Source organism: Lates calcarifer, linkage group LG11, assembly GCF_001640805.2.
Source record: "Lates calcarifer isolate ASB-BC8 linkage group LG11, TLL_Latcal_v3, whole genome shotgun sequence".
NCBI lineage: Eukaryota > Metazoa > Chordata > Actinopteri > Centropomidae > Lates > Lates calcarifer.
In genome coordinates, this window is record NC_066843.1 from 10,538,814 (window position 1) to 10,562,800 (window position 23,987).

Genomic DNA, 23,987 nt, shown 5'->3' on the forward strand with positions numbered 1-23,987 from the left:
TGTAGTTTAAAACATTCAGATTTATTTTTAAGAGATTTGCATTAACGCATCTCAATATTTAAGGATTTTCAACAATATATGAAAAAAATTTATTATTATTATTTTGAGGACACAATCACATGACCCAGCTTATCTCAGACTCAGCACCATCTGGAGGCTGGGATGTTGAAAATGTGAGTACAGGAATGCATTAAAAGATCTTGTGAGGGTTAAAATAAGTAAATACTAAAATATTCAAATACAACCACAGTGAAACAATTATAAATTTGTCTTCATTAAAACCAAACATCAGAACCAAAGTAATGAAATGAAAGGGATGCAGAAGAACGTTCTTGAACAAACGGTAAAGGAGGCTTTCTGCACTAAAGGACATACTGAGTAAAAACTCCCCTGAATTTAAGGCCAGCAGGTAAATGTTGACTGAATTTCATTTTTGGGTGAACAACTCTCATTCACAAAAAAAATGAATGTTGTCTGAATAAAGGCACAAAACTTCAGTCTGTATTTGTTTTGTACGTGCTTCATGTCACTCGGGACAGTCTGTAGTCTCTGTAGGCAGTGAGCTGATGTGTTGGAGCAGCTCGTCGCAGTGGAGAGGGGTCCGCTGTTTGTCTCTCACAGCCTCCACTTCCCTCCTCAGAAGCGCCGGGTGGATCGAGCTACTTTTCTTCAGGATCTCTGAAAACACACAGACAGAAAAAAAAAACAGATAGGAGTCAGTACTCAGGGGTACCATGAGTTGGAAGCGGACACAGTCAAATAAAGGGAATATTCAGGGGAAGATTTAAAAGTGATACTAATATATAAAAACACACAAACCCACAAATCAAAGTCCTGCATTAAAAACAACAAAAACAGTTAAAGTATCAAAAGTAAAAGTGATCATTATGTAGCAGAACAGGCACTTTCAGTGTTACATTATTTGTATTTTTCAGTAATGGATTATTATTACCGATGGATTATTGTGAAAGCAGCTTTTCTGTGATGTTGCTGGAAGAGGTGAAAGCTACTATTAACTACTGTAAACACTGTTTAGTAGTTTAATCTATAACAACCAAGCAGATTTTATAAACATTTTGGGATCCAAAACCTGAATCTGAAAAATAGCCAGTAATTATAATTGTCAAATACATGTAATGGAGTAAAATACAATATCTTTCTTCAGTATTTGTGCTCAACTTATTTTCAGTACTGGAGTAAATGTAATTCTAATCATATTCCTCCACTGAGGAGGACTGACAGCAGGTTAAAAAACAAACAAACTATACTGTCAATATTAAATTACTTAGTTTCTAATCTGGGGTAAAGTCAGATACTGATTGGATGTTTTCTTTACTAAGTCAAACAGAAATCAGGACACCAGCAGATGGCAGTGATGAACTACAGTAAATCTACACTGCAACCCAAACATGCTAATGCCCTTTTCTTCCACTGGGAGGCGATAATTCTCTTTTCAGACCTTTTCTTCCCATCATTCCCACACCGTCTGCAGAGGTATATAGAATTACATGACTTGCTGTCAATGGATAAATGCTTCGGAAACCACAATGAAAAAGTGCTGTTCCAGTGGTGACATGCCGTCACTCTGGATGAGTTAGCTCATGTAAACTCATCATCTGATACCAACCTTTGTTCTTCAAGGAGATGGAGGGGATTTTTAGCTTTTGTGTATACTGTACTCAGCTGGGATGGAGGAGAGGAAGGTGGGACTATGAATTAAAGGAGAACAATGACGACTTGTGAGAAGTGAGTTATACCCGTGCCAACATTCTGTGTGATTGAGCAGGTAGCGGCTGTGCTGCCAGGATGGTGGGATTATCAGGGTGGAGGACTGAGGGAGTGACAGAAGGAGGGGTGAGAGGGTGGTGGTGGTGGTGCTGTCCGTCACACTGTCAGGACATGCTGTATGCATCAAGCCACTTCACAGATATGCGTTTGAAATCCAAGAAGCATAAGAATGGGATCAACTATTAGAGGAACAAAGAGAAAGAGATGAAGAAGAAAGAGAGCGGGGAGGAAAAAAAAGAGTGCTTCAAACAGAGCCATGAGGAATGCTTCCACATTTGTGGCGCAGGCGGTTATGGGTGCTGTCAGATACAGACAATCAGTCAGCAAGATGTGAGGTCATCTCATTTCATAAAGAGACTCCAAGCTGTCTACCAGTCTACTGTACGTCATGGGGATCACAGTTTGAAAAACTGGGCTCTACACACAATGGCTCATATTTGTATCTTTACACTGTGTTTGCCTGATGTGCTGACACGCTCTCTAATAATTCCTTTCTGTCATTTTTGATGCTTAACCAACATTTTCAGACTTGATATCAGAGATTTAGATGAAGAAGTATCAATTCTATTCATTACTCTTTAACAATACAAACTTAGATCATCAGTTTTGATGGTTATAACTGTTCAACTTAAACATAAACATAACATAAAATTATATATACCACTCTGTGGTGTGTTTTTAATAATAGTTATAAGTTATAGAGGAGTAAGCTATAACAGGCTTTGGCTACACAGACAAGAACTGTTAGCACTGTCAATTCAGTGTTGCTTTTGGGCTTTTCATGGGATTTGTTGACAAAAAGAAAAATATAAAGTAATGCCAGACTTATCCTTTAACCAGTATCAGCTTGGGTGCGTAACTAATTGCGAGAGTGTCACTTAAAGAGAAATCACTGCAGTGTATTTAGTGTAGAAATTCTCCAAAATGGTTCCTTTCATGTTCAAAGTTTAACATACTGTATTACAGTATAGTTTTTCAAAGAGAATCCTTAAAATACACATGCACAGACACGACACAAAATCACTCAACTTTAAGTACAGAATGTGGAAAGCTGGTTCATAAAGTTGATTTACATGTATTATTCTACCTTCTGCAGTCAAGGTTACAGACACTTGATAACCAATGGCAATAACAAAAATGCTTATCGTCCTTGGAAGTCTTTCAAAAGCTGTCTGGCGAAGCTAGAATTCATGGTATGGAAGCTATTGCTGCATCTGGTGAGTGCGTGAATGCCTTCTCTCTTTTTTTTTTGTCTGACTCGCCGTATGAAAATGAGAGATCCACTAGTGAGGCCTCTCATCGCTGGCTAAGGCACCAGCGCTCACCTGTGTCTTGTCAGAAGTAATGACAGCTAACATCCATGAGAGTGGGAGAAAGTGAAAGTCCAGAGGAGCCAAGTCTCGGTTACGCACTTCAGGAGAAGGCGCTCAAATTTTCCACTGATACATGAATAAAACACAGCCGTGACACCACGGGCCGTCACAGACAACACTGGGTATGAGAGGAGGAAGAGACATAGACAGATAAAAGACAGAGGGATTAGGCGGGATGGGCGTGAGGACAGATGTGAAAAAGTGGGAGCAGGAGGGGTCTCCATGTGGTTGTCATTAGTCAGGACCGTCGTGGGAGTTGGGCAGGCGGTTGTCCTGGATGGAGAGGCGGACAAACCAGTCTACCCCAGGTGTATTGGAGGACATATGGGAGACATTATGGCAAAAGTATTAAACCATGAAATGTCTCTCTCAGGTGGGTGCTTATCCTTATCTGGATCTTGTGTTTCACTCTTGAGGGCCACCTCCAGCCTGGCCCTGAAAGGACTTACTCTTGGTGATGAATTGCGTGGAAAGGAGGGATAACTGAGAGCTTTTGAAATAAAGGAGATGGGGAATCTGTTGGCTGTGTGCCAGTACAATAATCTAGTCCCGAGCGTTTCAGACATACCAGGTCTGCAGATCATCACATCTAAACTCTGCTATCATCACTGCCATCACTGTTATCTGCATCACCTAAATATAGTTATCAGATTATCAACATCATAAGATCATATCACATAATTTCAAGTCAGATAGTGAATGAGAATGTTTCACATTATGTTAAATTCACAATCCTTTCTCATTCTTATCACTAAGTGGTACCAAGGACTGTCAACAATTCATTTAAGGCCAACAAGTTATGATTACTTGTGGGGAGTCTGAAAGAGTTGAGGGAAACTCTTTGGTACATTCCATGTGGAGTATAGCTTTAAACAGTAATATATTTGTCAACTTCACATCTTCTCTCACTATCGCACTAGCTATCGGCTTTCTATCCTCATCTCTAAAGTTGCTGGTTCAAACACCCCACCCACTCTCACCGAGCACTTGGTCCTGCACCGAGGCATCGGGGTCATCCAGGTGCAGAAGGAGCTGCTGGAAGAGGAGCTGCAGATGAGGAGCGCAGAGCGCAGGGTTGTAGTCTTTGGTCAGGCTGGACAGCCACAACCCCAGGGCCTGCAGGGCTACGCCACGCACCTCCTCGCTGCTGTCGTCCAGACGTTTTAGCAGCTCTGTGGTGGTAAAACACCCACACACAAGAAATACATGCACAGGATTACAAAATAAAACTATTCTCATTATTATCATGTTTATACGTTTTACTAATTTAAGGATCTGTTTTCTATTACCACACTTTGCGTATGTGAGATAAAGAATTAATCTTGAATGAGAGCAGAGCTCATGTGTTAATTGAAACTAAAACCATGACGTGATTGTATTGAGAAGAATTGACAGAATGTAGTGCATTCATTTCTCTGTGTGTGTGCATTTGTCAGTTACCGGGGTAGATCTTGTTGAGGGACTCAGGGTGCAGACTGGTTCCTATGAGTCTGAGAATGGTAGCTATAGAGCGACAAGCCAACAGTCTGCTCATCTGAGAGTCTTCCTCCAGGGCCGACAGCACCTTGGGACGCAGCTTCTCCTCCAGACACAGCAGCTGCACACAGAGACACGCATACTCAGCTTTTGAACGTTAAATAGATCTAGATCTAGAACTAGATCAAAGTCTGCCCACCTGTTGAATACAATTCATCATGAAAGGAGAAATCTGGTCTCTAGTTTAAGAATAATATTAAAAAAAACGTGTTTTTGTGTAATAAATTTTGTTATTTTCTCATGTAGATTTCTGCTATTAGAGGTTAGGAACTTGCAACTTACTGGAGTGGCTGCTTTGAGGCTGCATTGTCAGGACCACTTACTTTCATTTCCAAAACCCTCTCTAATATGTGTGCTTCCAGTTCATTTACAAACCTCAATCATCAACAGTGAGAACCAGGTAAGACAAGGCTGGTTAGTGAGAGTGACAACACAAGCATTAAGAACAGTTTATACACTTTTCTTCAATTATTTGTGTTGACTTTTTTTTTTTTACCCAACTGCAATTTCACCTGAAGCATGGCAGATTCATATCAGGTCTGGATCAGTTTGTACAGACACATGGGCAAGGAGCCCATCTTCAGAAGTCCAGTGAAGACCAATGTGTTCATCACACCAGCAGATGAGAAACAGAGGAAATGGACAAACAAGGTGAGGCTGAGCACCATGAGCCGCAGGCCAAGAGGTGATGGCTAAAACCTCTGTCACCCCGTCTGTTTGCTATCAAAACCATGCAGGCGAAACAGTAAAAAAAAAAAAAAGGAGCGAAGGGAGAGGTGGGGAAGGAGACAGAAAGAGGAGGAAAATTTGGCAAAGAAGTGATCCGGCATTACATCAGTGACAATGTGAGGATGCCAAGTGTAACTAGAGCCGCTAATTGTTTTCACAGGGAGTAGTGAGGAAACAATGTCCCTCTAAATGAAAGGCTGTTTGATTTGCCCATGGAAATACACACATAACCCTCTGTTGTTACACCCGTCAGGACATGTTGTTTATTTCATCTCAGCTGTAACCCAATTTCTAACCCAAAAGCTGGGGCTAACACAGTCTTATTTAGTCACCACTTGTCCAGATTTTCTACTCTTGTGAGGACATTTGGGTGCCATTTGATAGTAAAAGTTTGATCGGACACCTACACCCACACCCACACACCCACAGCCAAGCTCACATTGTCCCCCAGCTGTTTGCTTTGCCTTGTAGTTAAAGACGTGTGAATAGAGGAGGTGTGTGAGCCAGTTTCAACTGGTCACTCAGTGCACGCGAGGGCAAACACAGCCAGATGTGTGTGTGTGTGTGTGTGTGCTTGAACACACATACTGTAACTGGGCACATGCTCTGACAGGCAGGTGCAAGGGCATGTCCCGGTGATAGTTCCTACATATAACAAGGGCCCAGAACATTGGAAGCATTGTTCTTCAGGGACAAAGGTATGTGAACCCGCTTGCCCCCACGTACACCTGCTACCTGCTGTGGCCAACTCTTTCAGCCAAGGAGAGAAAGATGGCGGATGATATATTTTCCTAAATGGCCAAGCGGGGCTGTCTATTTTGTTGTGAAATTGATAAAACAGAGAATTTGAAATAAATGTTAACTCCTGATGGATTAGAAGAATGCACTACCACATCTTTTCCTTTACAGCTGAGTCAATAAAAAGTGTTTCTGCAGAGTAGAGATCAGGAGTACGTACTACTGGAGGAGATTCACATCCGGTGTTTGCTTCCAATGCTTATGAGTCCCTTTGCACAGGTGGAAATAGATGTAACCAATGTGCCTTTGTGTGTGCAGATGTATTTGTAGATATCATCTCTGCAGAGTTGGTGTGCCTATGTGGTGTATGTCTATTTACCTGGCCAGGTGTGATGGCCCCTCCATGCAGCAGGGCCAACAGACAGCTGAGGGCTGAGGTGCGGACAGCAGCAGCAATGCGACCTGCATGCCACACCAGGTTAGGAAGCAGGACGTCACACAGGAACTTCTCGGACTCTTCGTGGAAATGCCTGGAAGAATGCACATATAAGTGAAAAATATGGAGACACAACAGGAGCAGAGAAATGCATTTTTATTGCTTCATGTGGCAACTAGCAAGCCACTTTGAAGATAAGGGAATGATGATGGCTGTTGGGAATGCAACGTGACTTTATTCATAAGCATCTGCAGCACAGTGCCCATACTGCAGTCATTTTCCCACACTCTTTCTAAGGCAGATGGGGTGGGGTGGGGTGGGCAGTGGAGGAAAAGCAGGAGGGGAGGACATCTGGGTGTCCTCCTTTCCCTTCTCCCTCTCTTTTCCATGCTGGCTTAAGCCCTCTGACATCCTCTCACACAATACCAGAGTCAGCTCTGGTCTCTTCTCCAAACCAGCTCCACAAGCTCCTGTAGCTGCCAGCCTCTGACTGTTCAGCTGGTGACACAATAAACTTGTCGTGCGCTGTATTTGATAAAGTGTGCTGTGATGTTTCAGTGCCAGCAGGGGGAGACCCTGCGTCACAAATACAACCCTCAGTCTGTGCTGCTGTGTTAGTTCAGCGTCTTCATCCTGACAGGTGTTGAAAGCTCATCACGAATGACGCCAGAGGATGGAAAGACATATTTCCACATTAGAGGGATGATGTCCAAGGGAAAGAAGACTAGGATTTTACCTTTCACTTGGATGTCTGTTCACACGCACTAACACACACAAAGTGCCAGGGAATTTTGACTGTACATCTCATGGGTCTTTACACAGTGGAGCTGTCTGTGCCTCTGTAATGCTCACAAAGCAGCTGCAGAGCAAACAGCTCTCTCTCTCTCACACACAGCAGAAAATCTATGTCTTAACATGCGACTGAGTATATCATCAAGTGGGACTGGGCAATAATTCAGTAATATCAATGATCATATTTCAGCAAAATCATTTTATGATGATTATCATGTACCTGCTCTACAAATTTCTGTTGTCCAAATGACTGACTCAAATTAAATTAGTTATTAAAGTTTCAGTCTCATGTATTGTATAATACTGGGATAGAGTTCACTGCTTTTATTTTATTAAAACTGATTTTTAAGAATGGATCTGCTTCATTTCTTCTCGTTCCATGATCTAATCCTGAGCAGCAGTTTTTCTTTTTTGTTTTATGTCCTGAAAGATGAAATTAAGACTAAAGATGGATGCCTTCTGCCGTTCACAGATGCATTAAAAAACATACTCTCACTTGTAAGTGGCACATGAGTTTAGCCTGCCACATCAGGCGAAAAAAAGTATAAACTTTCCTTTCTCACACAACACCTTCTACTTAAATTTCACATCCAGCTTTTTAATCACAGCGCACAAATCCACATGAAACAAAAAACATTATGTGTGTGTGTGTGTGTGTGTGTGAGGATGAAAGGCACTAACATGCACACAAACATACTTTCTCTTTCTGCTTGTCCTGTAGCGGAGCTGTCATTATGTCATTTTGGTTGTAGAACAAAGAGAAGAGGTTTTCTCTATGACTATCATTGTCCTCTTGATGACATATAGCGTGTGTGTGTGTGGGCTACAATCTGCTGCACAGAACATAAATCATGAATGGAAGGATGAGATGAGTATGAATGGAAATATTATGGCAGACCGCACAGCCCCACAGAGTGTAAGTAAAGCATTTGTATGAAACCTTTTGAAGATGTAACATGATTTCTGTCTCCTGATGGTTCTGTGATTACCAGAGATACAGCTCAGGAATGAGAGACGCAGTTAACGGCACAGGTGGCCACACTGTGAGTGAGGAAAGAGACAGAGGCCTCTTTTGTCTAATATGTACATTTATGGATAAAATAATCTGATGAAAGCAATGTTCCAATTTCCACGTTTTTGGCAAAGGTGGCAGAATGTTTTGGCTTAAGAACATTTCCTGTAGTTTATACAACATATTTCACTGACAAGGACATTATTTTGTCTTGTATTATTTACACTGTTGCCGGGTTCAAGCCAAAGGCACTTTCAACATCTTCCTATACAAAGATTAGCAGTTTATCCCTCGTATTATCCAGTGGAAACACCTACCAACCCGTAAAGACCTTTCGGCTGTAGGGTTAGGGTTAGTGACACGCAACACAGATGTCTCTATGGCAACCCCATGGACAAGGTTTGTCTTTCTGATTGACAGGAGCAGCTGCCGTGATCACTGGGACCCAGGATGGGCCTCAGGCTTAATGCATTCCCTCAGATTAGAGCTCTGAGTCCAGGCTGAAGGCTGCACAGCTGAGGACTCGGAGGGGACCCTGGAGGGTGAGGTGAGGGTGGGGGGTGGAGACCCCAGAGAGGAAGAACCCACAAACAGGAGCTCCTCTCTGGGTGTCAAACATCCCTCCTTATCCTACCTCCTTTACCAGTTGATAATCATTCAAATGACTGACAAGAGATTCAGACAGCATGTGTCGTGTTCTTCAGGCATGCCGGGAAATAATTAATTTGACTTTGTTTATATGATACTCCCTAAGAGACTATTTTAAGTCTAGTGGGACAGTCTATGACTCCTTAAAGTAATTTCTGGACTACCATTAACTGAATCACGCCTGGATATGACCCTATCATCAACTACATGACTAGCTGAATAAACCACAGGCCCAAAAGAAACTGAGGGTTATACTGTAATGGCTTCATGGAAATACACCATTGTGTGTATTTCTAATTATGGTCTCTTGTGGATGCGGCACTAATTTGCAGGTTAATGTGAACTAAAGGTCTGAAAATCACAAACTGTGACTTGGAAAACTCAGACTAGACAGACCCAAACAACCAGAGTGTAACATCATACTGTGATGAAGAGGTGGAAAATCAGCTTGCAATCCAGCATGTTGTGTGTGTCTTTGGCCATGCAACATGCGAGAGCTTCTCATTAACGTACTAAAGAAACATTTCAGTTCAAAATTTGTTTAATAAATTCTATGTGAATGTCTCCTCTCACCTTTGGGAATCCAGTGTGTTTGCTGCATTCAGTAGCAACTTGGCAAGCATTGTGAAGATGCTCAGTCTCATCTCTGGGTCTTTGTCTGGTTGGAGGCAGCTCCGGAACAGGGGCATCAATTGGCTCACAAACTCCCCTATCACCGGACCTGTATCAGATACACAAGCACACACACGTTTTTGTTAATACTGTCGTGATAATTGAGTTACCAGCTCCACAAAGCAGCTTTGGATCTGTGTCACTTTTTAAGAAATTGAAACTGGATTCTCTATATTAAGGCCTCTTAAGTATAGTCTCCCTGCTGAAATCAAAAGTCAGTTGAGTTGAAGTGAATCTGTAACCACTCATTTTCAACAATAAACTTGTCCTTAAAACTTTCTCTCTTTTTCAGAGAGAAGACATTTTTCATTGTGGCTTTTTTTTAACCTCTTAATTTCTTTCTTTGTTGGAATCAACACTCAAATGGCAGACAAGAAAAAGAGCCATACATACAAACTAAAGACCTTTTTTGTGAGGGCTTGTGTTATTGAGACCTCAATGGACTGGTGAGACAGTGACACAGAGCTATGAGGAAATGAGACATAAAAAAGTCTTTGTGTGACTGCACATTTCTATACAAGTGTCTATTACAGGAAAATGAGAAACTCACGGTGCAAGTATTCCCAGTTACACTGATGCCCACACACACACCCACCAACAGTCTGACTGCATGTTTACAGAGCTATATATAGTAATCTGTCTGTGTGCGTAAGGAGCGATAAGTGTCCATGCCCTGTTTGGACTCAATTGTACAGACATGAGAGGAGACGGAGGAAATCCTGCAACTGCCCGAGGGTGGTGGCCAGCGTCATAAAGAGATATGGGAAAACAGAGAGAGAGAGAGAGAGGGAAAGGGAGACCTACTTCATCAAGTGGGAATGTGTGAATCAAAGGGTGTGTCACTTAATCAGTGGTGTTAGAGAAGACGTCTGCAGGTCGTCTCACAGTCTCTACGGCTATGACAAGGCAGCAAGAGAATATTTCACTACAGACCAACACAATTTTCATAGCTGCTTAGAAAGACTGTCAACATGTATCCTGTTCTTGAGCAAGGCACTAAGACCTACAATAGAGAGAGTGGAAGATCAGACATTTTCACACCAGCTATAGAACAAAAGACTGTGGGGAGGATGTGAGAGGGCAATAATTATTCCTGTCTCAAACAAACACAGATGGAGTGTGTGAAAAGCTGATGAGCAAGCAAAATGACCAATTCTCAGTTGTCATATTAACTACCGTCAATTGTTCGGCAGAGGGCCGACTTCCCTGAATCATGTGCACATCAAAAACAACGGCCACACGCTGTTTGTTTTGCTGCCAATAATAAAGTCCTTGGGTTGTGTTAATAGACCAAAGATCACATCTGCAAGAATAATATCTAGGGAGGCTTAGAGCAGCATTCAACACACGCAAATAAAACACACATACACACATGCTGACACACACGCTGAGCTTCAAAGTGGCCTTGATCCAGGGGAAGGTCAAGAGCAGGCGGCTGTGGTGCTGTTTGATGTAGTGACCTGCATGGGGATCACTGAGTGGACTTAGAATGGACTGGTCAGTTAGCCGTGGGAGTGCATGTGTGTGTGTATGTGAGTGTGTGTGAGGATTAGAGGGGTACCCAGCTGCCCAGTCAAATAGAAAGAGAGGGAGGGAGGGAGGAAGAGATGGAGATGAAAGTGTGGCACAGGGAGGTGCTGATGATGGAGGATTATATGGTATAGGGGGAGGTAAAGTGAAGTCTCAGCACCAAAGACAGGGTCACAGCTTTTTAACCCACTGCACCACACACACCCAAACACAGACTAGCCTCTTTAGACAAGTCTGAGACACACTGACTGACTGACAAACAGAGGAAAAGACAGGGATTTACAAAAGTCAGTAAGCCAACTGGTGCTAATGACAGCCCTTTCTTTCTGTGTGGGTGCATTTGACCATGACTGTCTCTGCTTGGGTAGTGAAAAATAATGAAACCTTTTTCCACCATGCTTCTGAGTGAGGGTCATTGATGGGCATCCATTTTGGACAACGCGGTGGAACAGCACACATCCATCAGTACACTGAGCAATAAATCATACAGAATTTAACCTTTAACATTTGACAGCCCTCACATCTGTCAAGTAGTGCTGACACTTGCTCCAACCAGCACTGACACACATGGCCAACTGTTGTTGCCTATGTACCTCAATGGTTTACCTCAGTGTGGAACTGTATGAAAACATGGATGAGGAGGATACTTGTTGCTGATTTGATGTTGCTGAAATTTGAAATTTAATTGCACTTCTGGACCAATTTCAAACTATTTTAATAAACTTTTTGAAGCTTAGTGTAAGAGTTTAGGTTGCTGCTTTGACACCTGTGGGCAATGGCATTACCAATCACACCATGAAGTGCTAGTTGATAAAACATGATAAAGATTATAGTCTCACTAACATGCTGGGGTGAAATGGAGCCAAAGAGCATGTTCAGTTTGATGACTGATGCAGTGACTTTTGTCATTATTAACAAGTAAGCATTAACAACCAACCTCACTGTATTTCTTTGACCATTATAGCATCTCTATACGTGTAAACCTCAGCACCTGCGGTATAATTTGGCAATGTCTTGTACACATTCAGGCTTCACTTCTCACCTGATTGTATGACTATGATATGCAGTTGAAGTCGCTGTGGGGAGTAACTGGACCAAGTGTTGACAGAGGCAGACAGCCAGTCCAGCAGCTGGCCCATATGTTGTCTATAGAGCTCCATCACAGAGTCCAGGCCCTGCACCTTACTTAAGCACTGCACACTCTCCAAGGCCTGCGGGAGAGAGGTGGAACAAAATTATGTCAACGAAGAGAAAGGAAGACAGAGAACATCGTGTGGGCAAAAGACTAAATGAAGAGTCAACGAGAATGAGCAATAACAGGGCAGCATTCCGTTTATGTTGAACAGTTACAGCTGTTTTCTTGTAATTTCAGGAATTCTCCAGGTCACGCTCACATGGGAGGCGCAAAACCATCATGTGAATCCATGGGAAGAACAACACTGCAGACATGACAAGGTCTCACACATAAAACCACTTAGAAACAAAAACCCAGACAGACACACAGGATGACAGTATGTCACAAAGGCACAGGAACCGACAGAGACACACACACATGAACAGACACACACCAATAAAGCTGGGCTGAGAGGAAAGGGCAGGAATGAGAGATAGAAGGATAAATAATTAGGGCAGGGTAACAGACCTTTAGGGCACTTCATAGTTCCCTCATAGTCCCTCAGGGATGGACAGGGACAGAGACAATGTTTGAGTCACAGATTGGCCCCTTCAGAAGAGAACTAGACAACCCTCAGCTGTCCACTGATGGGAAAGATGTGCCCCCTTTCTGGGAAAACAAGTTTGACTTTTCCTCTGCGTCCGGGAATGCCCAAGGCCATTCTCACCCTCCCTCTCTTTCTTAATCCATTCCTTCCCATCTCTTCACTAACACTGCTGAGCATACACACAGACGCAGACAGACGTAAACACACGCACACACTGGTGGCCCATGTGGTGTCTGGTGAGCAGCGGTGCCAATTCCTTCCCGCTCCTCTCCCTGTCATTAGCCTCCTACGGCGACAAGAAGTTAGGCGACACACTGGTCTCAGACACCATTGGCTTCACTTGTCACTGTTCCTGTTTGTCCCTTTGCATTTAGAGGCTGATCACACATGAAAGCCTGTTAGTTACATATCAGTTTGTTTTTGTGACCTGAGGAGGCGTTATGGAGCCACAAATGGGGTTGGGCTGATGACACACACCTGCTAAGAAACACAGCTCATGTCTCCTTATCTGTTTTTTTTTCCTCTTTTTCTGTCTGTCTTCCTCTTTCTCCAGCTTTCACCCTCCTCCTTTCACCCAGGACTGGATTTAAAGTTCCACTCCAAAGGTGCAATTTCAGCTCCCCTGGCTAAGTGGGTAATTATACTGTTAGCCATGCCCACTTTGAACCTGTACAAATGCTTACATTCCTCAAATAGCTCTCTTGCTTCATAAAACAAGCTTACCTTTCTAATAAAAAGGGATGGAAAAAAAGAAAACTAAAGGGGGAAAAGGGGTTAAAAATGTGCTATTTCAGGGTTTGCCCATGGTGAAAAAGTGATGACAGAGCAGCAGAGAGGGTGAATCTGGGACTGTATCTTCATACTGCTAAGTTATGTTTTCTCACCTTTTCACTGAGATTTGTATCAGTGGAGAGGCCCTGGACAGTGACCAGCACCTGCAGAAGCTGAAGGCTAACTGACCCACAGTCTGAATCACACTGATGCAGCAGTACATCCACACAGGCCAACAACTGCTCCAAGTACATAACCTGGGAAAGAGAGAGAGAGGGGGGAAGAAGTATTATTATAATATTGTTTTGTCTGGTTTATTGCAGATGACCTGTGAGAAGGATTTGGTTTGAATGTTAGTTATGTCTTTCAATGAATCCCACTGCTCTTCAGTGCTCATAATCTCCTTTTTGTGCCCTGCTCTCAGTCCCTCTTCCACAACACACTCCTATCTCCTTTACCTACTGTTCAGTAACTCTAGGTGGTAATACTGCTTTTTAACCAAATAACACCTTCCTGATCAGCGCAAGTAACCAAGTGACCACTTGTCTTTTATTTCATACAAAAAATAGCAGCAAGTGATCCACAAGATACAATAACTCAGAGTGAGAGCTTTGTTTCCATCTCTGAGCATGAGCGTGTGTGAGATTGCCGTCACTTGTCAGCCAGTGTTGTGGTGAGCTCATGTTTAGACAAAGACCTGCGGCTCAGGCTAATTTCCATGCCATCACTGGGATCACGGCCTCTTTTCCTGTTTTCTTGCAGCCTGTCATTATGGCTGGTTGGGGGGGGGTTACTTTAGAGTGGGTTAGCAAGAAATTCTCTATGTACACTCACATCTTTACACATTCTCCCTCGCTCAAAAAGCACAGCCACTCAGATACCTAGAGCTGTATCACTAGGGGGCGCACTATCTTTTCCCAAATTTGAGTTGCTTTTGTGCAGCGGAGGTTGGCATTAGTCTGGAAGAAAAACAAGTGTTAAGCCAAGCAAAGATGCTCAGAGCATTAAAAGAGCCAGGATTTGTGAGGAGGAAGGGGAGCTAAGGGACTTTCAGTCTGTGAGACACATGAGCAAATGTTTTTATTTTGCAACAGGGTGTTGAGCACACACTGGAAAAAAGCTTGTTACACGCATCTCAAATCCAGGGTGTTAGTTAGGTGTGTAAACACATTTTCCTGAGGCAGTCTGAGGCTAAACTTCCATGCAGCACTGCACAACCACGACTTGCCTTCATTTCTTCAGCTGACAAGACTCAAAATACTTACACAAGCTTACAACAGCGTGTTCATTCCGTACTTGTGTGATTGTGTTCAAACAGGCATTGATGGGGGAAATCCCTGCCTGTGACCAAGTTATTCAATGGCACATAAGTACAGCAGGAGCTCAAGGGAGGCAGTCGTGGAAAAAACATAACAAACAGTGGCAGGCGCACACATGAGTACAGACACACACGGACACATGTAATGTACATGGGCAGAAAACAACCATTAGGGCAGGCAGAGAGAAAGAAAGAGGGAGAGCGGAAAAAGTGGTGCAGTATAATGACTAGGTGGACACCTGGAGCCAGATGAGATACACCTGGTTTCATTGGCCTGGGCACGCTCCAGGGGCCTCATTACGCAGTGTGTGTGCATCTGTCCACCACTGGATGTGTCAATTACACACTCACACACACACATCTCCACTTTAAGGAGCCATACCAGGCGATAGATTCCTATCCAGTGGGGAGCCCACCCCCCACGGCTAATGATGTTGCTAAGGCAACAGGGAAACAAACACTGGTGGAGGATGCGATGCCGACCCCTTGCATTAAGGTAAAGTTTGCTTTCCTGCCTTTCTTCTCCTCTCTACATCTGTCGTTTGGTAGAGCAGAGAGCAGTAGGCAGCTGTCATTCATGACAAGGGGCAGGCATGCATGAGACATGCTGATGTATGAAGGTAAGTTTGCGTATTCAGCAGAATACTGGCCGTTGTGTCACTGTGAAGTTTGTCCATGCAAAGACACCATGAAAAGAAGCAGAGCCTTCTTTTTCTCCCCACTCTCCTGCTGAGCTGCTCCCCCAGGCTACTGTAGGTCAGGCACTTTTCACAGAATTTCACCAAGACAGCATGTTCACTGCCTGGCTGTAAATATGCCTGCTAATTCACTGCACTTCTTTATCCTGTTCTTGTTCTTCCTCAGCATTATCTTTGCTTGTTTACACTAGCCCTGCAGATATTGTGATGCCTGTGTCACTATAGCAACTCACAACACAGTGACACTTAGATGTGTAAGGTGTGTGTATGATGGTGTGGGTTTGTTAATCCTCTGTGGAATACCCCTTTAAAAAAGAAGCCCATATGCAATTCATGAGCAAACACCCCATATAAACTACACAGGGTACCTCAGAACACGGTGGCTTCTCTAACCACTGGCTCGCCTTTCATTTTCCCTCAAGCATTTGACATCATCCTCAATTTATAACAGATATTTTTATTTTTTGCCGAGCATCTGTCATTTATTTTTGTAAGCTGTCTTTTTCCTCTACTGAAATAAAGAAAAGAAAACAGGGACTTAAAAGAGTCGGTGAGGTTAAGTCGTGCAGAAGCGTCGTATATCAGCTTCCAAATCTTCAGCTTGTTCCCCGAACTCCCCACAGAGCCTCGCAGCTCCCCCTGCCTCCGCTCACTTTGAAGATTATTTATATTTCATTTCTTAACAGCCTTCATTTTGTCCAAGTTAAACTTCTTTCTCTCTGCTTCTGGTTCAAGTGGCACATAACTCTTTCAAGTTGAATCCAAGCACATACTTTTAAAGTTGTTAAGATGCCTTACTTTTAAAAAAGTATAATAACAAGGGTCCTGAGTTTGCTATTTCTACGTCTTCACTATTTGAGTTTGTGCAGATAATTAAACCATTAACAAATACAAGTAAATCAGACCAGTACAGAGGATCCGACTGCTAACCAACATACTGGATTGAACAGCTGTTTGGTAAGTGAGTGTGCAATATTCTGGATCAGCATTTCACCACAGAGAGAAAGAGGGAGAGGGATGCAGGTGCTCCTGTCTCCAGTGGTGTTATTTACAGCTGCACAGTGATCTGGCCCTGCTCCATGCTATGAACTCTGTCTGTTGTCAAAGAGTGTTGCAGGTGCTGTGTCTGGGCGAGCTCTTGAATCACAGCACTTTATACTTTGCCCTCAGAATGAGAGAGAGAGAGAATGACAGAGGCAGAGAAACAGACAGAGAGGAAGCAGAGGTCTGCCTCCATCTGTGCGACAACGTGTGACTGTCCCGTCCTGTTAGTTCTCTCTCTGGTTGACCCCGCTGGATAGCAACATGGGGAGGACAGATGGGGGTCAGCTTCCCTCACCATATATCACCGGCCTTGACCAGGCAGGCTTTGAAATTTCAGGGATTCTATCAGTGGTGTGGCTGAACTACAGTCCGGTGCCAAGACCTTACACATGGCCATAAAAAAAGACAAAGACTATGCACTGCCTTGTCTGCTCAGAGGGGTCAGGGCAGCTATGCAGGGGTCACATGAAATTAGTTGATTTTTGTTATTATTATCCCAGGCAGGAAATTCTTGCTGGCCTCACTGGGAGGGGGGTGGGGTCATGGATATAGGTGAGTCAGTAGTGCGGCAGGATCAGAAAATAGCTCTCTGCCAGACAACTGTTATTTTGATTCTGAAAGGGAAACATATTTGGTGCAAGAGGAAAGGAAGCAGGGAAGAGTCTGCTCCGAACTCTATTGGATTTTTCCACTGGCACACGGCTATTTGCAGAGAAACTCCAACGGCATTTTTAATCATTTCTTCTACTATGTAAAAAATAAATAAATAAATAAAGAGACATTCAACGCTGTGAGAACACATTTCGTGTGAGCAGATCATAGACTTGAAATGTTAGATTTGAAAAACACCATGTGGCCGGACTGTCACTTAAGCAAGGTCGGCATTTTGGAGAATTACTCAACAGCGAACCCACTGAACTCACTGTGTACAGTAGTGCTATTGAAAACTCTTGAAAACTCTTCAACTAAAGCCCTTTTAAGAGATGTGGCATCTTATCACGAAACCTATTTCCATACGCGACAAATTAGGCAAGAAATATACAGTATGAGTGCTGCACTGTCACTGCCAAAAATAAGAGCACTAAGGTACACAGAGAGAGGAGAAAATGACCTTCTATGACACTGCCAAGATCACCTAACAAGACTGGAAGAGAAACAGCTGGTGCACACAGATCAAGGGAGAAAATCAAGACATGGCAACCAATGAGGGCAGAGAAAACCTGGCAAACCTGTCATCAAAACAAGTCTGACTTTCACGTTTTAATATTTTAAGCAGCAACTCTTTCCCCCTTCCACATTAAACTTCAGATGTGCTACTACTCCATTACAGCTACTCAGTTAACAACAGTAGAAGGATGTGGTTGTACTGGGTGTGAATGAGATAGATACTGGCAAAGAGCAGTCATTCTTGGGTAAATAAGTTAAAAACAGGTCAACCACAACCAAACCCAAGTTTCCCTCTGCTGACCTGTTGATATTCCTGGCAGACGTCGGGCTGGACCAGTGTGTTGGCGATCTGTTCGAGATGAGGCTTAAGGAGGGGTTTGGAGCAGCCACCCAGCACTGCAGCCAGAACCATGAGGGGGGCCCATGGGTGGGAGGAAGAGTACGGGGTTGTCACATGATCAAGCAGCAGCTTGAGGAAGACGGCAGGAGGGACAAAGTTCCCCAACAGTTTAGCAGCTGCCAGGCACTAGATGTAGGTAAAGGGAGAGAGAGGAAGAGGGTGAGGAGAGACATGTGGAAGTGTAAAGGAACAGGAACAACAGGAAGTCCGCTTTTAATCAGCTGAACATCAAAGATCTACACAATTCTCCTATGTAAACAGGTGCATCCCAAGTCCTTGAGCCCTGCTTGGTCCAGTCTAAATTGAGGATGGGGAGAAACTCGTGTGCTGCTAGAAGTGCTGACTCAAAGCTCAACAGATGCATCCTGAAATTATCCAGTCAGGTAACATCACAAAACAATTGTGTCTGTGCAGACGTCAAGAATTAGTAAATGCCATAATTGACCGTCCAATCTGCCAGTTTGATGAATGGAGCTTATTTATTCCTTGTGCAAACATATCTGTTATTAGAACATTAAGTTCACATTAACAGAAAACCACGTTGACTTTTTCATCACTTTTTAAAACTGAAAGTCACACTCTCCCCACCCTCTCCTCAAACCCACATTGATGACCACGTCCCTCTCTGAGTCGGTGCAGGCGCGGTACAGAGTGGCCAGGAGAGGCTGCAGATGCTGGGTGCTGTGGTCCTCAGCGTGGAGCAGCAGCACAGAGAGTAACTGAGAGGTCCTGACCCGTGTGGGCACCAGCCAGTCAGTTACATCGTGGGTGATGGCTGGCACAAGCCTTCCCAGGTTTCTTATCACCAACTCTCTGCAGCCCAGCCCTGGACGTTCCACTGAGGGAAGAAAATTAAGAACATTCAACTTTGCATAGTCTTCTACTGTCAAGTTTTTGATGTTCTTATAAGAACACTTATAAGTTATTTATTTAACTTTTAAAGCTCTGTCTCTTTCTCTCTCTCTCTCTCTCTGCTTCATCTACTTCTAAGTAGATAAGCAAATGAGATGGTTTTCATTAAATTTTATGAAAGCTTAAAATGCAACACATTTTCTGGCAGCATTACATCATTTATGAGTGGTTGTAATCTATATAGTAGTAACTATCTGAACACTAAGAAACAGCAGTTACAGAACAACAAATATCACTGATTCACAGATTTTCAAATGTCTGCTGACTACGCTCCAACTCATCACATTTTCTACCTATAACTTTTTACGATTAAGATTCCCCCACAAGTGACTTGTCAGAGCAAGTGAAACACATTCTCAAACTACATTTCAAATCCTGCATCCCTCTCTCCCCTCCTCTCTCTCTTTCTCTCTTTCTTTCTCTGTCCCACCTTATTATCCCTCTCCTGAAAGGCACACTAATGAGAGAGGAAGAGGGGACTAAAGGAAGACAGAGATAAATCACAGAAACACACCAGGACAAGACAAAACAAGCCCCTTTCTGGTCGTCTCTCACTGTCTGACAGTGACCTCTTCACACCGGGAGGCCCGGCAGATTTATGATGGCAAGAAAGAGAGAAACAAAAGGGGAGAGAGAGCCTCTTCCTTTCCTTTCCTTTCCTGTCCCCAGGCACAGCCTGTATTCATCCACATTGTCACATGTATAGCAGTGTGACACATATTTTAGCTTTAACCAAAATGCAGGGCCTAAAAACTCTACCCCTAACACACACTTAGCCTGGCCCCACAGGCAGGCCATGGTGACCATGATCAGGTTCACACTCATTCCCAGCCCCAAGGCAGACACTAATCTTCCCAAGCCAGTGCCTGCCCTGACAACTACGCTGTCAAACAAAGCATCATTTTTTTTACTGTATGTAATAATCTTGGATAACTGTAATAAAGAGAGACGATTTAATGCAACAAGGTGTAGGTGATTACATTTACATTTAAAATGTACATTTCTATTTACCTGATCTGGTGTTTTATTATAGAAACAGGTGAACATGCCCCTGGAAATTTAGCTCTGTTGTAAGACTGGAATTCAGACACCATTCCAACCTTAGATTTCACCTAAATTAATCCTTCTACTCAAAGAGCCAAAAAAGATCAACTTACAGGATGTAAGAAAGTCTGAGTTTATAGTCTGAGCTTAAGAGGGATCCCAAGGATTTTCCTACTCAGGTTATTTCACCAGGAAAACACCAGATCTGTCTAGACAGTCTGGTCTTCTCCAGGCTCAGAATACAGTTTTTTCTTCACTCATGTTGAAAAATGGTAACAAGGGACGCTAACAAGGGCTTTAGGTAGCAGGAGTAACCTCTCAACACTATAACCCCTGCCTTTTGCAGAATTTGTGTATGTTGCTCAGGTTTGGAAGTTACTTTTTAAAGCAAGTCTGCTTTAAACTTGCTCTTTAAAAGCTATCAAACCTTACAGTGACTACAGTGGTTCTTCTCTTAAGGACTCAGTGGACTGTAATTAGCATGTTAAACAAGACACAAGTGGGATGATACGTGGGCACAATTTCTTTGGGTGAGTAGAGAAGTTCAGATAAACATATATTACTCAAGAATACTGGCTGATTTCCCTTTCTGGCCTGTTGTTAGCTTGCCAAACTGAATTTAGCTGATTACTTTCTGGGTTTGGATTTCTTTTCTTTAATGTCTCATATAGAGCATGCTGAGGAGCCAGAAGCTGTATACAATTTATGTATGACATGGGGATCTGTTTACCATGTATGACATATTAGAAACTTTTTAAGACTTTAAAGCACAAGGCTGATGTGCTACTGAAGAAACATGAAGACAACTAGGGCCTTGAGTTTAAATAAGAACGAAAACTGAATAGCACAGCTGTCTGATCCCTCACCACTCCTCGCACAAGGAATAGAGTTTGATTGCACTGATGCTAGCAACTCACACAGTATATTAATGAGACCTCTCTCTGCAACTGACCCAGTTTACAGTGTGATAGCCAGATCAAATAACTTGGGAGGATAAGCCAAGAAACAGCAAATAAATAATTCTTATCCTTTTGGTAAATGTGGATCATAAAAAATAAGAAGAACTCCTGTATATGAATGGATATGCAACAGGGCTACTGCTGATAGTCAGAGTTCTTCATTATTCATTCCATTAGTTTTGGATTCTATTCATCTCTCTATCAAATGACCTAGCTGTTTGCCTATCTAAATTTAAAATCACAGAGAGTGGGGAAGATGCTGCTGCTTTGCCAGCTGTGACTGACCTCCTGGTGGGTAGAAGGGAGGTGGGGTGAGGAGGAAGTCCATCTTGTCCTTGATGTCGTCCTCATTCTCCTTCTCCCACTGTGCACCTACCTGTCTCCATAAATCAGTTGCTAGAAGTCTGCAGGAGGGGAGCGGAAACACACATCATCTTCCCAATCATCAACATTGCCGCTGTTATCAGTATTATGCACTGTTTTTCCCATTTGTTACACATATTTAGATGATCAAACTCCCTGACCTGAACCTAAGAACAGTGTATAATATATTAGTGTAGTGTGTTATATTATGTTATTTTATGAAGTAAAGGGGAGTGTATGACAGTAACCAGTATATTACCTTATTTCTGGGATCTCATCATTGATGCTGCTCAGCAGGAGTGGGATGAGTTTGTGAAAATAAGAGTATCTGTCTCTCATGTGAAGTAGCCAATCGCCAACAACTGCCGTCATAGCTTTTCTCACCTGGACCACAAGAGAGCAGGAGTCAGTGAGAGCAAAAACTCCAACACATGTGGTGGATTATTCAGAAAAAACTGAACCTGTGGTGAGTCGTCAAACAGTCTCTGCGCCAGGTGAGAAAGCACATCATCCACGTTTTTGCCAGTGCCATGCTGAATGACTGCCCCGGTGGTTTCGATGACAGACACTCGTACTCGGGAGTGCTGATGAGCAATTGTCTGCATGAGAGGCTTGACAAGACTCTCAGCCTGCATGTGAAAGTGCTCTGAGGAGAGAGAGGTGAAATGCACTTCAATTCAGTTACTGTAGAGCTAATTCAAACATTTATACAGTATCAGTATTTTAATATGAGACTGGATATATCTTGGGATTTTGGTTATGTTAACTTCACAATGTCCTCTGACACCATCTGAATGAAATAAAGAATTCATCCAAGTGCAAGTTTGTGAATTTATCTGACTGTCCGCACTATCCAAAAAGCATTACTAGGGGTAATTAGGCTTTTTTAATCAGAGCACCTCAGCTCTGGAACCCCATGCTGAAGTATCTCAGGCAAACCAAATTAAAAAATAGGGATGTGAGGGTATACACTTAATGCTGAAATGATTGGTTGGTTAACTGATTACTCGACAGAACATGTATAGACTTAAAACAGTAATTCAGTCCATCTGATGGACTCCCTTTTATTTATGAATTACTGAATAATTTTACCTCTTCAGGCATCTAAAAATGATCCACATTAGACAAAATGTTTGACCTAACATGATCATATAGAGCTTTTCAACTGCTGACAGTGGATTTTAAGGTGACTGTTGTTGATCCACGTTTTAAAGGTCACAGAAGCTCAAACGGTTAAGAAACACCAGACTAAATAATTAACTGAAAAAAATATTAACTAATTAATTGATACCACTTATTTTTACGTTAAGAAGTAATAGAAGACCAGCTAACAGTGACTAAAATTCAATTATTTATTTATTGTAGGTACTCAGTGTCTGCGTGCCTCGAAACCATGGCAACAGACGTTATCAACAACTCAAAGCGCTTCACCAACCTGGCACACATTTCGCAAATTTCACAGTGCATTTGCAGCTTTCTCTTTTCACATCTGGGAAAGGGTCGACGATAGTTCTCTGCAGTATGTTGATCATTTCGCTCAGATAAGGCGCTAAATGCTTCCCGCACGTCTCCACCGTCAGCGTTAACATCTCCACGGCCGACAACCGAAGCTCCTCTGCCGGCTCCAGTATCTCTTTCTCCCCGAGCCTCTGAGCCAGACACGGCATGAGATAAGGCAACGACTCCTCCGGTTTGGGGACACAACGAATAAATTCTGTTATCACCGCTATTGCAGTTTCTCTGCATCTTTCCATCGGGTCTGACAGACATTTGAGGAGAGGCTTGAGGAGGGCAGAGAAAACCTCCTGTAAGACGCTACTGGAAAGTCCTTTATCTACCGTCTCCCTCTTGATTTGCTCAAGAGCCCTCTTTCTTGTCGCCTTGTTGTCTTCGTTGAGACAGTTTAAATGTCGGGCGAGTCCTCTCAAAACTTCTGAGGCAGCATGCTCGTCTCCGGCCGCCATCGCTGCCATCTTGACTGTCGTTATGGCAACCAGCAGCTGCACGACAAACAAAGGGTTGCTTTACGGCAGCTTCCGATTCAAAAACTCAAACTTTATTCACATTCACAAACACGGCTTGTATGAGCTCTCTTGTCTTAAAGTCTAAATTTAGTTATATTCTCTTTGTTATGTCTTGTTTTTTATTTGATCAACCATATGGTTAATTAGATTGTATAAAAAAATGGTTTGACACTTATTATTTTTGGTTGATATTGATATTGATATGAGAAGGAAGATGCGTGTGCATTCAGCTGTATCACTTGTGTACACCAATGCAATGAGAGTCTGAAGAATGAGGAAATTAATAGGTGCCAGTAGCTCATTTTGTCTCAG

At 42.9% G+C, this 23,987-nt stretch overlaps 1 protein-coding gene across 1 annotated transcript; it reads right to left on the bottom strand.

Annotated features, from left to right (window-relative positions):
- On the bottom strand, positions 1–23,652 carry LOC108886161 (dynein axonemal assembly factor 5). Its single transcript, XM_018680850.2, has 13 exons — positions 23,087–23,652; positions 22,113–22,297; positions 21,911–22,035; positions 21,574–21,692; positions 18,979–19,211; positions 18,275–18,499; positions 13,860–14,003; positions 12,297–12,465; positions 9,626–9,773; positions 6,544–6,694; positions 4,602–4,758; positions 4,142–4,333; positions 1–678 (listed from the first exon to the last, which is right to left on the bottom strand). Exons 1-13 carry the CDS (start codon positions 23,622–23,624, stop codon positions 527–529), a joined length of 2,538 nt encoding a protein of 845 aa, XP_018536366.1. The 5' UTR covers positions 23,625–23,652; the 3' UTR covers positions 1–526.
- Positions 23,653–23,987: the final 335 nt, after the last annotated feature.

What these genes read in the sequence shown, in the direction of transcription:
- LOC108886161 (XM_018680850.2), bottom strand. Translation starts at nt 23,624, where the DNA reads ATGGCAGCGATGGCGGCCGGAGACGAGCATGCTGCCTCAGAAGTTTTG. An exon ending in TGTTTGACGACTCACCACAG is followed by an intron (nt 22,036 to 22,112) that starts GTTCAGTTTTTT and finishes CTTGTGGTCCAG; the next exon opens with GTGAGAAAAGCTATGACGGC. An exon ending in ATACAAATCTCAGTGAAAAG is followed by an intron (nt 12,466 to 13,859) that starts GTGAGAAAACAT and finishes TCTCTCCCGCAG; the next exon opens with GCCTTGGAGAGTGTGCAGTG.